Source organism: Brachyhypopomus gauderio, chromosome 5 (genome assembly GCF_052324685.1).
Source record: "Brachyhypopomus gauderio isolate BG-103 chromosome 5, BGAUD_0.2, whole genome shotgun sequence".
NCBI classification, from domain to species: Eukaryota; Metazoa; Chordata; class Actinopteri; order Gymnotiformes; family Hypopomidae; genus Brachyhypopomus; species Brachyhypopomus gauderio.
The window spans coordinates 2,307,099-2,323,416 of NC_135215.1; the positions used below are offsets into that span (position 1 = coordinate 2,307,099).

Below are 16,318 nucleotides of genomic sequence, written 5' to 3' on the forward strand. Positions count from 1 at the left end.
TTATGCCTTTTTTATTTCATATGAGCTATTTAAAGACTTTATATCAGTAAAACAAGATATAATAATGATATTAAATATGTAGATATAACAATGATATTAAAAAGTAGATATCCTACTTTTAAATATGTGGAAGGTGCAAGACCCAAGTTGCCATTTCATTATTAATTCGGTTGAAGAACAAAAACATTTTTTTTTTTGCTGCAGACGACTCTGCTTTACAGAGACTTCATTTTCCTTCAGTTAACATGCCTGAGTGGGCATGACATTCTTAGCAATAGCCTTGACATAGGAATTTGACACCAGATCTCAATGTTAATGAATTATTAATTTTCTCATATCAATCTAATAAATATGGAGCACTGTGTGTTGCTAAAACAATCCACACTCTACCTTCTAGACTAGATTTAATTACCTTCATCTCACTTAATGAGTGGCAGGAGGATTTATTTTGTCATATAGGCAGTTACAGGTAGATCAACCTCCCAGGTTGGACATTTCACTTCACTTTTTGTGGTGTAGTTACTGCCCCTTTGGGTAATAGATAACTACTGCATTGCAGGCTGGCATATTTGGAAAAACTAATATGCAAAACCACAAAACAAGATTCATGCAATTAATCTCTCTTTTTATTATAATCATTTATGTACTTGTAAAACATAAGGTTAAAGCAGTAATGAGTTAAATAAGATCAAAGCAAAATTTTCAATGTAATCACTCATGTTTTATGAGATGATTTGTTACATACTGATGAACAAATCTACATATTTCCAACAATGATTTTATTTTGTTTTTATATTCAGGAAAATAGCCTGGGAGAAGTGACTTTTTCTTATATTTAGTACCAGTAACAGCCACTAGAAGGCATTAGACTGATTGCTTTGATTTGCAACTGCATCTTATTATTTAAATGTAACCCTGTGGTGAATCTTTTAAACAAAGTTTTGAAAATGACCATATAAGTTATTTTAGTTATTTTACATTTTTTAATATTGAGACACTGTAAAACCAACATATAAGTTAAATTACTTATTTTTAAAAATGCTGTAATTTGTTTTTAACATTGATTCTTCTTGCAATTATCAAACTGAAACAATTTCAGTGGTGTGCCAAAGGGCATACAGACAGATAAAGTGCATTTTGCTCCATTAAGACCAACCAATTAAATTTCTTCTTAATTTGTCCATTCGCTCCAGTAATTACTGCATATGACAGTTAACTAATTGTGCATAATTAGGCTTTCACTGATCTGTGGTGCCTGATTGACATTTAAATATGTCTTGTGAACACATCTGCAATTAGAAATGCATGCAAAAAATTATAATCAGTGCTTCCTGATTTAATTATGAAAGTAACAAGGATGAAGACATCTCCCCAATTTCAAAAAAGCAGCAAGGGGTGATAAAAAAGACCCCCCAGTCAGATGTTCAAAAGAATTTTATTTTCTGTTTTAAGAGAAACTGGCAAAGCAGGCCATGTCTGATCTGAACCTTCAGTCTCCCAATAAAATTCAGAAGTGTTGCAATAACAGCATTATTATTTACAATAATCTGATGTTAATGTATATCATCTTCTTATGAATAGTGGTAAGATCACACCACAAGGCCCTAGAGACAAAAATGACTATGAAAGATCTGCTACCTGACTGTAATCTAAAATCACCTCATGTCTGTCTTGTTCACAGCATTTTGTCTGTGCCACTGGTCCATATGATTAGCTGTTGCCCTTTACTTTTTTATCATCCTTCAAATATTCATAACTATTAGGGGGCCCAGTACTTCACTTTCCCCTTTGTGAGGGAGGGGCCACTCTCCCACCCTCCACTTACACTGCCTCCATTTTGCTACTTTGCTTTAGCGATACGCCTTATGGAAATGTTTGAGTAAATCATTTACAGATTACAGAATGGGGAAAAGCTTGGATTGTATCACCGACTGAAGAGGAAGAAGGAAAAAAATGTATGATGACAACTTTATATAATATAACGAGAAGTTGAAAGCGCATTTAATTTCTTACAGAGTGTATATATATATATGGGGCTTCACTTAATATTAAAAAGCTCTCTCATATAATTATCAGGTTTTTTTTATCATCATGTATAAAAACACCCAAAAGCAGACGTAGCACACAAAGGCAGACACAATTGCTTTCTCCTTTGTCCCACACACAGAGCCTGATCCCCTTTCCTTCAGCGTTCCCCTCCCTGGCCAGCTGGTCAGGACTCTCCTGTGGTTGCTCAGGGCCCCAAGCTCACTTCCTACTCTCTCCAGCACCTGTTCCTGAGTTGGCACAGCGATGTGGGATCCTGAGCGTTTGGACCACTGCCATCTGGTCCTCAACTGTGCGGCATTTTCCACGAGATCCCCTAGTCTTCCTGAACCGGTCCAGCCCAGCAATGAAGTGAAGCCCCATGAACAGCTTGGCAGTAATAGATTGCATCAGCTACCATCCTCCAGATATGTCATTCCGTGAGTTTTTTTAAGTACCACTGAAGCTATGTTTGGTTCTGTACATATTCAGAACAGGTGTTCATAACCTGGTGTAGAATATTTAAAACAATTTATGCTCTTAACAAAATAATGCAATTTTTTTTTTGGGGGGGGGGGGGGGGGGGTGTCACTGGATATTTATCAAACGTCAGCCAAACCTACAAACCCTGCAACCCTGCTAGTGACCCAATTTCGCAGTGTCTTTCAAGTCCATTATCTAGCTATAGCTTCATTCACTCAGTAGATATGACAACTAACAATAATCTCGTATTACTGCAAGCTCTACACAGCATTTCCCTTGCTAAATCTATCACGAATTCGCAAATTAACTTATTTTTAGTTGGCTACCACTTGAATACATTGACCACACTGACCTAATAAAGAGCTTAACTAACTACTTTACGTTGACGTGGACGATTTAGCATACCAAAGCAACAAGGCACACTATCTATAACTTAGTGCAATTGTATAATACAATACTCAAATGTAGTGTAATAGTCAAGTCCCTTTCAGCACCAATGGCTCTTACGGCCATAAAAATGTTTTTTACGTGTAATATGTGCCCTTGCACAAAATGTAGGCCTACGTGTGCCGGGCAAAGTGACAGAAACTACATTTCCCACAAAGAAGCCTAAAGGGGGCGTGGCGCGTGTCGCCTCCGCGTAGATTTGCCGCACGACGCGCGAATATCCCGTTTTCTAAAATGGTGGCGTGAGAGGTTCCCGGTGTGTAAGTCGAAACTGCCGGTTGTTATTTTAAGATCCGCAATATCTCGACTACCCGTTAATTAAGTCACAGGACGTCCGATACAGCTTTTGATCGCCAGGAAGGTGCGTATCCCGCGGCGTGTGTCGTACATGTATACGGGTTGTAACTGGCACTCGCGGGCGCTTTAGTGTTAGTGTAGCACATGCTAAGCTAACAGGTCGCGAGACGGAGCCGAGTGGCCCGTCGCTGCGTCTGACTAGCGGGTAGCCAGCGAGCTAACCGAGGCGGTGTGTGTTTTAGCTTGATATTTTAAAACTGTCATTTTTAAAACTGATATTTTAATTACTGACAACTATCTACTTTCTGTGTTACATGTCGGCGTGAACGTGGCAAGCCAGCTCCGCTACTGTGTTAGTAAACTTGAGCAGCGTTAGCAGCTAGCCGACCTAGCTAGCCGTTAGCTGGAGAATCACGGAACTTTGGTTTATGTTATCATATTATTATTATTTGGTTCATTAACTTCGCCAGTTTGTCGAATTGGTGTTAAATGATCGTCGATGTTCATGATCATAAGCGAGATTTTAGAGCTCTTCAGCTCCCGTTGAGAAGGAAAACCAGAGGATGGTCTCGTTTTAGCTCCCGACACCTCAACTTTTAACTGCCATATTTGGCGGTAAGAGCTTTGGAGGTTTATATCAATTATATTTTTAAAGCGGTTTTCTGCCTCATAACTCGATGTGTTTTATGGCCACCACTTGTTGGGCCATCTCGAGATGGTGACGGGTGATTGTATGTTCACTTTTTCTGTTTTCTTCTGCCTTTATGTTCCGGAGTGTTCAGTACCAGTTAGTCATGATGAATGTGTCATCACGATATTTACCGTAATCACGATATTTACCTTAATCACGATATTTACCTTTTATCACGATATGGTTGAAACAACCAAACATCAAAGCGTATTAAGAAAAACAAATTTTGTTGCATCTTTTAATACAGCACAACTATGTTTGTAGTGGAAAAAGCAGTTTTCAGTACTCTTCTGAAATTCAGACTTTCCAGTTACTTTTTTGGCAATAAAGCATGCGATTGCTTGATTTAAGCGGTATTTGTTGTTAATTCAAACTTCACACGTGACTAAATGTAATATCGCACTGACAGTTAAATAAATACTTGCGGGACGTTATATTTAACCTTTCTGGATTTCACGTGGCTGTAGCCTAATTAAACTATTTCTGAGCCTCTGTTTCTTTTTCTTTCTTTTTCTCTGGCCAGGCAAATTGAGCCTATTGAGTGTGAAAGATATAAACTGATATTATACACACTTGTAGGGTCATACATGAACAGTTTTGTTTATTAATATAGTTTTATGGAAATTACAAATTCATGTGAAATAGGCTAGTTGGCTATGTTTTATGCTGTAGGACAGTGAACACTAGCTACAGTGTACATAGCCTACAGCTTTTTAATGAGTGACTTATCAACATTATGCTGAGCATATGATAACAGTGTGTTATATTGGTTTGACGTAAGCTCTGAGTCTTCACAAACTAAGCTCTTGTTTTATGGCCGGTTCAGACTACACGAATTTAGCCCGATTTTGACCCAATTTTGTCGGAGCCGACAAATTGCCTGCGTCGGATCCGAATTTCAGTGTCGCGAGCGACAAAGGTCCGTGTAGTATGACATAGTCCATGAGCAGTAATTTGACGTGAGCGACGCCGTCGGACTGTCCGACGAAAAGACTAGCATGTTAGAATTTTTTGTATTTTATCGCCTAGTTTGACATGCTCCACGATGTGCTCCCTGACGCTGACCAATAGGAAGACAGAGTGTTCTGTGGCGCACAAATGTACACAAAGCCCGTGATGTCCTCTTTGGGTCACCCAGGAACGAGCCCACAGTCGCCGTTTCCTCTTTTTTTTGTGCTTTTCTGAGCACAAAAGCGCTACCACCACGCAAAGCGCTTCTGTAGCCATTATTGTCAGCTTCTATGCCCCGCCCCCCGCGCGATGATCTACGAACTCACGCCGGGACGAGGACGATGTTTGGTCGGTGACTAACGTGTAGTGTTGCCAGTTCCTCGAGTACGACATGAAACGAATATAACTGCTAATCTGACATAGTGAACATCATGAGGGACAAAAAAGTCGTGTAGTCTGCGCTTGGCATTAGAGGAAGACACAGGATCCACAGCTGATGATTTCAGAACAGCCACTATGCTAAAGTTTGATGTCCTACCATTGTTAGTAAAAGGTGCACTTTTTTGTAAAGGTTTGTAAAGGTTCGTTTGCTCTTCATTCACTGTTCACCAGTGTTTTCTCTACAGTGAATTGACTGGAGATTAGCATGACTAGGATACAGATTGCTCTCAGCTACATAATGTTCCAGTAATTAGAACATCAGTTTTGGATTGGTTTGCACACCTCTCAGTACAGCTAGCCAGAACTTTGGCATGACATCATTGTTGGAAAAATGTAACCGTTAAGCCATATTGTTTTTCAGATGGGGTTGCAAACTTGCCTTAAGCGCATTGCTTTGAGTGATTCACAGAGTTGTTTATGTTGGCTAACTTTGCTGCTTCCCAGACATCATATATATTGGACAGCTGCATGTGATCACCTGTCCTTCATCTTATCTGTAGCCAAAATAGTTCTACCTGCTGTGAGATCTCTCTCACTCTCTCTCTCTCACTTTCTCAAAACTGATATTTTAATTACTGACAACTATCTACTTTGTGTTACATGTCGGCGTGAACGTGGCAAGCCAGCTCCGCTACTGTGTTAGTAAACTTGAGCAGACATCATATATATTGGACAGCTGCATGTGATCACCTGTCCTTCATCTTATCTGTAGCCAAAATAGTTCTACCTGCTGTGAGATCTCTCTCTCTCTCTCTCACTTTCTCTCTACCTCTACATCTCTCACAGCAGTGACTGATATATGATCAGAGGACCTCACACACCAGTGCTTGTAAGAGGTCATGGACGCAGGGCTCGTTTGTGTTTGGCAAAATAACTGTTGAGTAAATGAAAACGAAATTAAATGCAGTCAAAATATTCACAGTGTCAGTGATGACATTTACACGCATCTTTAATATTGTGTATACCTTATTAGCATTTACCAGCAAATGCACAGTGCAAGGACATGAGGTAAAGACTCATGGTAGGTTTTAGTTGTATTTTTCTCATAGCATCTTACATGTTGGTGCCGTAAAACAAAATTTTGTGTGGCTGGAAAATACATGAGGTGAGTAAGCAGCATAAAATGTTGCACATCTAAGGAGATTAATGAAGTGCTATAAGGCCATCAATAATATAAAGATTTAAATTGGATACAGTGGAACTTCATAAAGATGACACTTTAGGGTGTCTCTTTATCTAAGGATGCTTATCTATATAGGCCTATATCAGCGCAGATATTTTTACTGCACTAGATTTAATATGAATAAAAATTTAATTTATAACCCTACAGTTTTGATAAATACTGGCCTGTATATAGAAATGAAAGCAGACAGAATGCACCATATGTTGTAATTTTAATGCAAAGTGGAATTAAGATCCATAATGATAAATTATATTTATTATCTGTTTAAATAAACATGCATATAGTTGGCTCTATGGGTTATTCTACTCGTACAGCAAGGTGTGTGTGTGGTTATATAAAAATTCACCCTTCGGTTAGTGGTTGTCTTTCCCCAAGTTTTAGGACTCGTACCCGAAGCGAGGGAATTTAAGGATGTGGACGGGTTCTGGGACAGCGCTGCCGCTAAGATTCCACAGTCTCTCTCTTCAACCCCACATTCTTTTCTTTGCATCTTTCCATCACTTGGTGTTGGCATATGTGTTACCTGTTACCATTACCATATGTATTACTACGGTTTTCTGCATATTATCAACTGTGCCTGGCAGATACACCATTGTTTGCTGGTCTGTCTGGATCTGGATGTTCTGGATGTCCTTGCTGATTGGTTGTGTCTATTGAATGCTGTCTCCTCTTGCAGGGGTTGACATAAGCAATAGCTCGATGGCCTGCGGCAAGTAAAAAATATATATATGTGGGGCAAGTGGATTGGCCTGTTTGGACCAGTGACTGTTCACATCAATCACGAGTCAATCACTCAGGTGTTAAGCTAGTTTCTCAGATATTAGAAGACACTTGCTACAATAGCTACATTTAATGGTTGTTTAATAATACTTCACTACAGTCTCCTCTACGGTGCTAAGCTAAGAACCTAAACTGACGGCTTAAAGGTAAGCACTGAAAATCAGGAGGCAGTGTTTGACTTTGTCTGTGATGAGATGAACACTTGTCTATGAGACGTGCAGCTCTCCTCGTGTCATATACCAGTTGATACAGTGCCATTCTAACAATAGTTTAGCAAGATGTTGGCATCTCAAACAGCTTTCAAAACATATCCATGATATTCGTAATTCTAACGAAAGGATTTTGTCACATGTGAAGGTCGAAAATACAAAATAAGTGTATGTGTGATCTTGTCATCGTAGCACCAGAAAGAAGCTCTGGCATTTAATTCTGCTCTCTGGTTAAGAGGCACATAAACACGTCTTTTTCTTCCAACTTCCCTTTGATACTTGATGTTTTCATTTTAACACAACTGCATGACTGCTTTGAGAGTGTCGTGTTTAGGCTCTGATTTAACTTTAAAAACCATATAGTAGTAGTAATACAAAAACTGTATTCTTTTATTGATGGGACATTACGGGTGTCTTCATTGCAAGATGTTAAGGAAGTGATGCTTGTTTGTTTTCCTAAAGGACTCCCATAATGCATTGCCCAAAGGCCTTTACAACGGGCCAGTGAAAGTCTGATCTAAAAAAGAATTTCCCTCTTGCGTTGTGCTAACCGTGTCTAGGTCTTTAGATGTCTTGGGCTTCCTCCTTGTCTGATGTGGTACATCCCAGATGTGATTGAACTAGCGTTCAGTGCTTTTACCTGCATGCCATGACCGAGACATCTGTGCTGGCGTGTGTACGCCGTTGCACTGCATGTAGCCTTTTCTTAAATAATTTTTTTTTTCTTCAGACTCTCGTGCCGTTTCACCGGGTCTGTTGGGGGAAAGTGAGATAAATTGCTTTAGCTTGCCGCTTTTGTTATTACAACAGAAATGGTTAATGGATTCTATTTTTCTTTTACCCTTACGCAGATCTGCGATGGCAAAACGTATTGCAGAGAAAGAACTGACGGACAGAAACTGGGATCAGGAAGATGAAGGAGAAGAGGTAAGATTTCCTTAATGAAACTGGTCATTATCAAACAGACAACATATTTAGGATTTCCTGTAGACAGCTGGGCTCACTTAATTGCACATTCCCAGGCAGGCATATATTCACAGATCCTGATGCCACAGTTGTGCAGTCAGGCCCACAGCATTACATTTTCATTTGGGGTAAGAACGTTTGTCTGTGGATATGCATATGCAGTTGACACTTTAACTAGCATAACAAAAGGGTGTTCGAGTGTTCATGGTCCCACTTCATTTGAGCAGTATTGCTGGTTGTTACATTGGTACTTTCTTGTTTATTTTAAGGTTGTGGATTACAATGCTTGTTGTTTTTCATTTTTATATTAAAATTAAATTATAATAGTTAGAAACCTGATCTGTTGTTGCACAGACCTTTGTCAACAATGAAAAGTCTTAATGGGAATAAATGCCATTGCTCAATGAGCATCATGACTGTCACACTGCATAAAGGTCATCGCTTAACGTGGTTGATTATACTGGATATAGAAGTTAATTGCAAACGCCCCAGCATGTCTAGTCATTTACATTACTCTCTGTTACAGGCTGCACCATTAATAAAAGCTTTTTCTCAGGTTCCTGTTCACTGAGGGCTATTGAGTGATAGATTGTGTTGTACTGGCAGAAATGAAATTATAGCTCAAATGTGTTCCATTTAGGACAAAAGTCTGATTGAAAGTTCCGAAATCCTTTTGCTATCGTCAATCTGACATCAGTTTGGCTTTCCAATCTTTCAGGAATTAACACCTTTGAATTGTTCCAAATGTATCCCTCGCCTATCACTGTTTTTGTTTCCACAGGCAGGGACGTTTTCAATTGCAAGTGAGGATGTGATGAAGAACCGGCCAATCAAGAAAGCCAAGCGCCGAAACATTGGCGCCGAGGTAACAGAACCGTTCCCAGGGATCACTGCTGTCGGTGTGAATATACGTTAGGCGTGAGGCAGGCTGGCATGTACAGTGGCACATCAGGAACATTGATTGGTATCATGCATTACAAAATGAGAGGCCTTCACAACCGAGATGTCTGCACCAGTGTGTTCACACTTGCGCTATGCAGCAACAGCATGTTGGATATTATGTATATTTATTCATTCTGATATTTTTGTTTTTCGCTCATTAGAAAAGGGTGCTTGAAATATTTTGTCTGCATGATGAATGCCGCACATGTGTTGTATTTAAGGCCGTGTTTATGATATAACCACTATAACATTTCAGTACTTGGGACTGCGGTGTGAATTATAGATGAGTTTGCTGCGTTTTCTGCAGGGAGAGAGCGCTGGGGCTTTTAAAGGCTTTAAGGGTTTCTCTCTGAACCCGTCTGCTCCGGTGGGCGGGGGAGCCTTCGCAAGCTTTGGGAATGGGAGGGGCTTGAAAGCCCTCTCTGGACTGACCAATGGCAGCGCGGCTTCCGTCACTCCGTCTTTTGGAGGTTTTAACTCCCCAGCCACCACCAAAGCCAACACAGGTGAGTCTTTAAAACCATAGCAACCATGACGGTGTCTGTCTTATGCATTTAAATACAAAGAATAATTTTTTTTTTTTACGACAAGTACATGCAGTTAAGAACAACAAAGGAAATGGTGTTGGTTCGGTAAAATTAAACCTTTATTTGGTTTTGCAAAAGAAATGTGTGAAATAGTCCAAAAGTTTATTTTTTGTAGTAATATTTTTTCTACATTTATTTCTAGCTTCTTGTAAATTTGCAATATAAATCAAACCATCAGGACTAGATTTCACTGTTGGATGAGTTGGATGGCTGTATCCTAACAGCTTTTCTTGAAATGAACATCTCCCTTTGTTGAGGGAAGGAATGTGGCATTTACCATTTAGGGCTAATGGAGCTGAATCAGCTGTGTGTGTGTGTGTGTGTGTGTGTGTGAGAGAGAATGTGTGTGTCTCAGTCAGACTGATGTGGGGCACAGTGGCCCAAATAAAAACCGCCGCAGTGCCTTTCTCTGGCTGGAGAGCCAGCCCGACACACCCAGCGGGGAGGGGGGTTTTATGCTGCACACACTCCTCCGAGCCCCCGCCCCCTTCCCCTGGTCCCCCGCTGTGGTGCAGGCAGCGTTTGGAACATCTCCGCTATTCACTGCAGTCAAAGTCCTCCTCTTCCCCCCCCCCCCCCCCCCCCCCCCCCCAGGCTCCCTGTCATTCAACGGCCCCGCCTCCTCCAAGCCCACGGACGGCTCTGACATCACGCCCAACGGCTCCGCCCCCAGCCTGCCCGCGAGCTCCGGCGGCAGCAGCAGTGGCAGTAGCAGCACCAAGGAGTACAACCGGCAGCTCACGGCTCTCAACTGCTCCGTGCGCGACTGGATCACCAAGCACGTCAACGACAACCCTTTGTGCGACCTCAACCCCATATTCCGCGACTACGAGCGGCACCTGGCCAGCGTGGAGCAGAAGTACGGCAGCGGATCCGGCGCCTCCCCGGGCCAGACGGACCCGGTCGCCAGGCGGGACGTCGGGGGCGAGGGGCAGCCGCGGGTCCTGTCGGGCAGCGCCCCGGATGACCCGTCCTTCCCCAGCGGAGGCGTGAAGGATACCCCGGCTGGAGGCACCTCCACACCTGCTTTGTTCTCCTTCACCAAGGACAAGGACCCCGCCGACCCGGAGAAGGGCTCGCGTCCCGCCTCGGCACCGGCTCCCGCCGGCGTCACCTTCAACTTCGGCCAGAAGCTGGACAGTTCCGTGCTGGGCTCCCTCGCGTCCGCAGGGGCTTCCGGCTTCTCGTTTTCCCCCTCTTCCTCCTCCTCCTCCTCTTCCTCCCCATCCCTGTTTGGAGGCACGGTCGGCACTGGCTCTTCTGCAGCCACGTTCTCGTTTACCGCGGCCAAGACGGACACGGGCGGCAGCAGCCGGACCGCAGGTACCTCGTTCGGTACCGCTATTAAGATTGGGGAAGTTCAATATGAGCTTCACAGACAACGCTAAGATGAACGCTTTATTTTGAGTACAATTTTACGATAAAGACCAAATGTATGGAATTCATCTAATATTATGACTCTCAGTAAGTCAGTATGGTGTATTGTAGCAGGCTGTGCAACAATAGGTTATTGTTAGTAGTGCTAGTTTATTTATGTTGATTGCATGGCCCCTGTTGACATTTAAAAATATTTAAAATTTAATATGTACTTTATATTAAGCATTTTATACTTTATTTAAAGCAAATCTTAAAATTGTTTTTTTTTATAGTTTTTATTCAGGCAGAATCAAAATATTATATTTGGGTGCAGTTGAATGAAAATGATTAATTTTTTAAATTGTAGTTTTTGATGAAAATGAGCCCCTAATTTCATACAAGAAAGGCGGTCATGAACTGTCAAATTTTTAACATATATATGAATATATTATAAATACATATAATTTGATCTCATATACACACACACTCGTGTGTGTGTGTGTGTGTGTGTGTGTGTGTGTGTGTGTGTGTGAGTGAGTGACAGCAGATCCTTTTAAGTATGCAGTAGAGGTTATTTTAAATTATGTTCCTGTAATTATATTGTCTGTACGTTTAAAAATTAGGCTTACCAAATGATTAACCAATCTGTCATGCTGTGAAAAAATCTTCTGATCCTTCCGTGGAGTATTTCAGTGCCTGGGCACAGTGCCTCTAGCTGATATGTTAACACACATTTCATCAGTAGAAAATGAGGCAGAATCAGAAATGAATCAGCCTTCACCTTAAGATTGACTTGTTCAGTTTGGGCTGATTCTGTTTTTCGTATGTTACTAGCAGAGAACTGGCTGCTTTGTGTATGTTGCATCCTCTTATCTTTGTATCTTATGTTTTGCTTTCTTCTTTCTACAGCAGACGAGAACGGGGCTGATGAGGAATCGGACGAGCCCCCTGTACCTGTGGTTAAAGAGATCAAGGAGAAAGATGCCTTCTACTCTAAAAAGTAGCCCACACTTTACTCGTCTCCCCGTTCTTTGGCCACGGTCCCTTCCCTAAATCCGACATTCTGTTTAACACTCACTGTGTTCGTTATTTCATTTTACAGGTGCAAGCTGTTTTATAAAAAGGAAAGTGAGTTTAAGGAGAAAGGGGTTGGCACGCTTCATCTGAAGCTGGTCGCAGATGGCAAACTGCAGCTTCTGGTGCGGGCAGACACCAACCTGGGTAAGTGGCTCTGTTGATTCAAGCACACTTCAGAGTCCTTGGTATCTTCTCTTATATTAAGAGGACCAAACTGTTGACCATAGCAATGGAGTGTCATTTAAAAAAGGGCCCTATTGCTTTTTTTTTCCCCCAGTCAAAATGGAGACAAACAGGCCGTGATATCTGGTGTTTTGTGATCACTATTTCTGATATGGCCATTGAATTGTTTAGATCAGGCTTGCTGATTGTTCGATTATTTTGGAGGGGTCAGTGTTTAGAACTGGAGGTCGTGGTTAGGTTGTGTATGATCTGTGACTCTGCAGGTAACTCTGTAATGAGTGTTCCTCTTACACCAGCCCTGTCATTCCGAAGTAGGTCAGGTTCCTTCACCCCCTCCCCCCCTTTTTTTTCTTTTTTTCATGGGATAGGGATTGTGTGGAAGGCTATAGTACTGCAGAATACTGCATAAATGGAGCATGAGGTCTCACACCCCCTGGTGGACACGGGGAGAACTGCTGACATTTCATTACATCCTTTCCTCCATTTTCTGTTCTGGAGGAGGAATCTAGATTCCACAAGAATTGTTTTATCATCAGAAGTTTGGCAGTGTGAAGAGGTGTTATTGTGATGAATTGTACAAAATAAGCTTTTATTAGCATATCGTGGGTCATATCGTCATTTGCTCATATCTGACTTTAGTTAAGATATGGAGAACCCTCTAATAATAGTAGCATCAAATTAAAACCGCACAGTAACATGCAGTTGGTACAGTATTAGCCAGTTGCACCTGTTATTTTTGTTTAATTGATTTTTTTAATCTCATTTGATTCTGGATTTTTTTTTCTTCGTTCTACTCTTAATTGCTTAATTTATGCAATCATTGCATAAGTGTTCACTTGCAGACAATTTTCTAAACTGCCATTACATCACTTTTTTACCTGGTGTGATGTGTCCAATTTATTAGCTGTACTCAGGAAATTATTATATTTATTAACATTGGGCATTATGTTTTTTTTATTTTAATAGAAGCTAAATCATTAAGCTGTGCTGACCACGCTGAACCACAGGCCAGACTAAATACGGAGCACTTTGGAGGGAACTAGATCAAACAAAATGAGAAAGCGAAGGAAAAAAAAAAATACAAAATAAAACTGCCACTTCCACATGTGCTTATGTATCATAGTCATAAACCACAAGCAAAAAGTGTTATCTGTGCCCATCCTCAAAGATAACGTTTATCCCCCTCCCAAAAAAAAATATTGGATATTCAGTAAATGAGTTTAGAACTGCCTTTTGTGTGTCTTGCTGCTGGTGATGTGTGGTGGAACTGATCCCCTCATGGGCTGCTTTGATTACTCTGAGCTAGCTTGGGTGTCTTTGTTCCGCTGGCTGAGCCTGTGAACCGAACCGCGTTCTCTCTGCTCCCCTTCAGGTAACATCTTGTTGAACATCATGGTTCCATCATCTATGCCCTGCACACGAACGGGGAAAAACAACGTCATGGTGGTCTGTGTGCCAAATCCCCCCGTGGACGACAAGAACCCCGCCACCCCCCGTCCCGATGCTCATCCGTGTCAAAACGGCAGAGGACGCCGATGAACTGCACAAAATTCTGCTGGAGAAAAAAGCGTGAGCTGCCCTCCCCCCCCGCCCCACAGACCTTCCAGCTGAGATTTTAATAGACCCCCCCCCCCATGTGTGTCATGTATTGCCTGAATGTGGTTTGCACGGCTGTATGTGACAATACTCCGGTTACGTCATCGTTCACAGACTTGACTCCTGCTTAACCCAGTCCTTTCGATCTAGAACCGTTTTCACATGCATGCCGCCACAGACCCTTCGTGAGCAACGTCAACAAAATCGGTTCTCATACTGTGAAATCCCTGCCACGGCCCTGCCAGCTTCGTCTGCGTGGATTCTGATTTAAACGGTGTTGAAATAGAACAGCATACGTGCCCTAAATGTAACGGTGAACACCACCATGCATCACCACCATGAGCCTGGGTCCTTGAACATTCCGTCGAGTTAAATTTTGCTGCTATTTCACAGATTAAAAAAGGGTGAGGCTGATGATACTTTTTCAAAAAGTTTTTATTTTATTTTTTTAAATGTGGATAGAAATACAGCTGTTTTTTTTTTTTTTTTTTTTTATTCAGCTCTGAATGCGAGGACGAAATAAATTTACAAGATTTAAAAGGAGAAATGAGAGGAGAAATTAGGGTTTAACATTACTGATTTGTATTTGGTGTGCCTTCCTGAATAAACACGCAAGTCTTTGGGCTGGTGGAGCCCGAGATTGGCCCCGTGTGCCTCCAACATACAAAGGGAAACCTAAAAGAAGTTCCTCCCTAGAAAATTGATTAGAAGAACCAAACACCACCAGACCCGTCTTTGTATCTGTACAAATCTATACAGATCTATTTCTATACACATCACTTAACTTGCTTGAGATCAAACAAGAGGCGTTGTTTGTGTTCTGTGTTGCTCCAGGCTTTTTGCTATAATTGATATTTATTCAGAACGAGAACTTGGGAGTCCTCTAGTGTTTTTTGTTGACCCTATACAGTTTCTGCCCAACATCGTGAAACCTCCATCATTCTAGCACTGGTGGGAAGTGAATCATCCTACGAACCCTCCCTGCTGTCTTAAAGTGGATCATGGTTTAAGTTTTTTTTGTTTTTTTTGTTTTGTTTTAAGTGACCTTTGTAAGGCCTTAGAAACAAGGCATGCATTTAACTGGACCCAATACTTTTTGTAGTTTGGTTAACTGGCGAATAAATCAACATAAAACATGTGTATGGGTTTCCTGGTTGTTGCCTAAGGATGTGTTGCAGTCTGAGCGTTGCTGTCTTTTTTTTTTTTTTTTTTTTTTTAAAGCTGTAGGGTAATCCGTGTCATGACTTCCCCTTGAAATAGAACAGTCAGCATTTGGCACACAGCAACTGTCGGGATGACGATAACAACTTTCGCAGTATGACGGCTTGTTGTTGAGAGTCGAACCCATGATCTCGGTTTTAGTAGCGCCATGCTCTGCTGGCACTGGTGGGTGTGCGAGTGAAGATGGTACATCAGGAACAGAATGTGCTTATATGTGCGAACTGAGGTGTAATGTTCCATTTGGGGAGGGGGTCAGCACAACATGGATAACGGACATTTTAGTTCACTGTGTGGTGAATATATATCTTACTGCCTTACTGATGCTTTACTGAGGAAGCCAATTGAGAGAGTGTATTTGAATCTTTAACAAATTTGCTTTAGCAAAAACACCACAATTCTGCCATACAAATAAAGCTTGTGTGCATTTGTATGTCTTGGGGAAAAAAAAATCAGTATTGAAATCCAATGTTAAAACGCCCTAGTATTTAAAGAGGATCTCTTCATAAAAACAATGCAATATGTGGAGATAATCTTTCAGGGATTATTATAGGATAGTGTTAATAAAATCTGACATTTGTGGATGCTATTTGCATTTATTCCCTTGCAATCAAGACAACTGACCACAGCTACCGTCCGTCTGCACTCGGGACCTTGTTTCTGGAGACGCACGCTCCCGTCTGCGGCGACAGGGACGCCCACGCCTGGCCTGGATCTGGGACGTAGGCTGCTCTTAGCTGCCCTCCTGCTGTTCCTGAGACACGTGTAGAACTGTCACACTCAACCCCAACACTGCCAGATAACTCTTAAAAAAAAAAAAAAAAAACGCCCTTCATCATCCTGATATCTTTAAAAAAAAATAAAGTGCTTAGTTATTTTGGGGATG

At 41.5% G+C, this 16,318-nt stretch overlaps 1 protein-coding gene across 1 annotated transcript; it reads left to right on the plus strand.

Moving 5' to 3' along the window:
- The first annotated feature begins 3,162 nt into the window (after positions 1–3,162).
- On the plus strand, positions 3,163–16,014 carry nup50 (nucleoporin 50). The gene is made up of 8 exons (XM_077004833.1): positions 3,163–3,316; positions 8,359–8,434; positions 9,255–9,338; positions 9,723–9,921; positions 10,597–11,325; positions 12,268–12,358; positions 12,461–12,579; positions 13,991–16,014. Exons 2-8 carry the CDS (start codon positions 8,366–8,368, stop codon positions 14,155–14,157), a joined length of 1,458 nt encoding a protein of 485 aa, XP_076860948.1. The 5' UTR covers positions 3,163–3,316; positions 8,359–8,365; the 3' UTR covers positions 14,158–16,014.
- Positions 16,015–16,318: the final 304 nt, after the last annotated feature.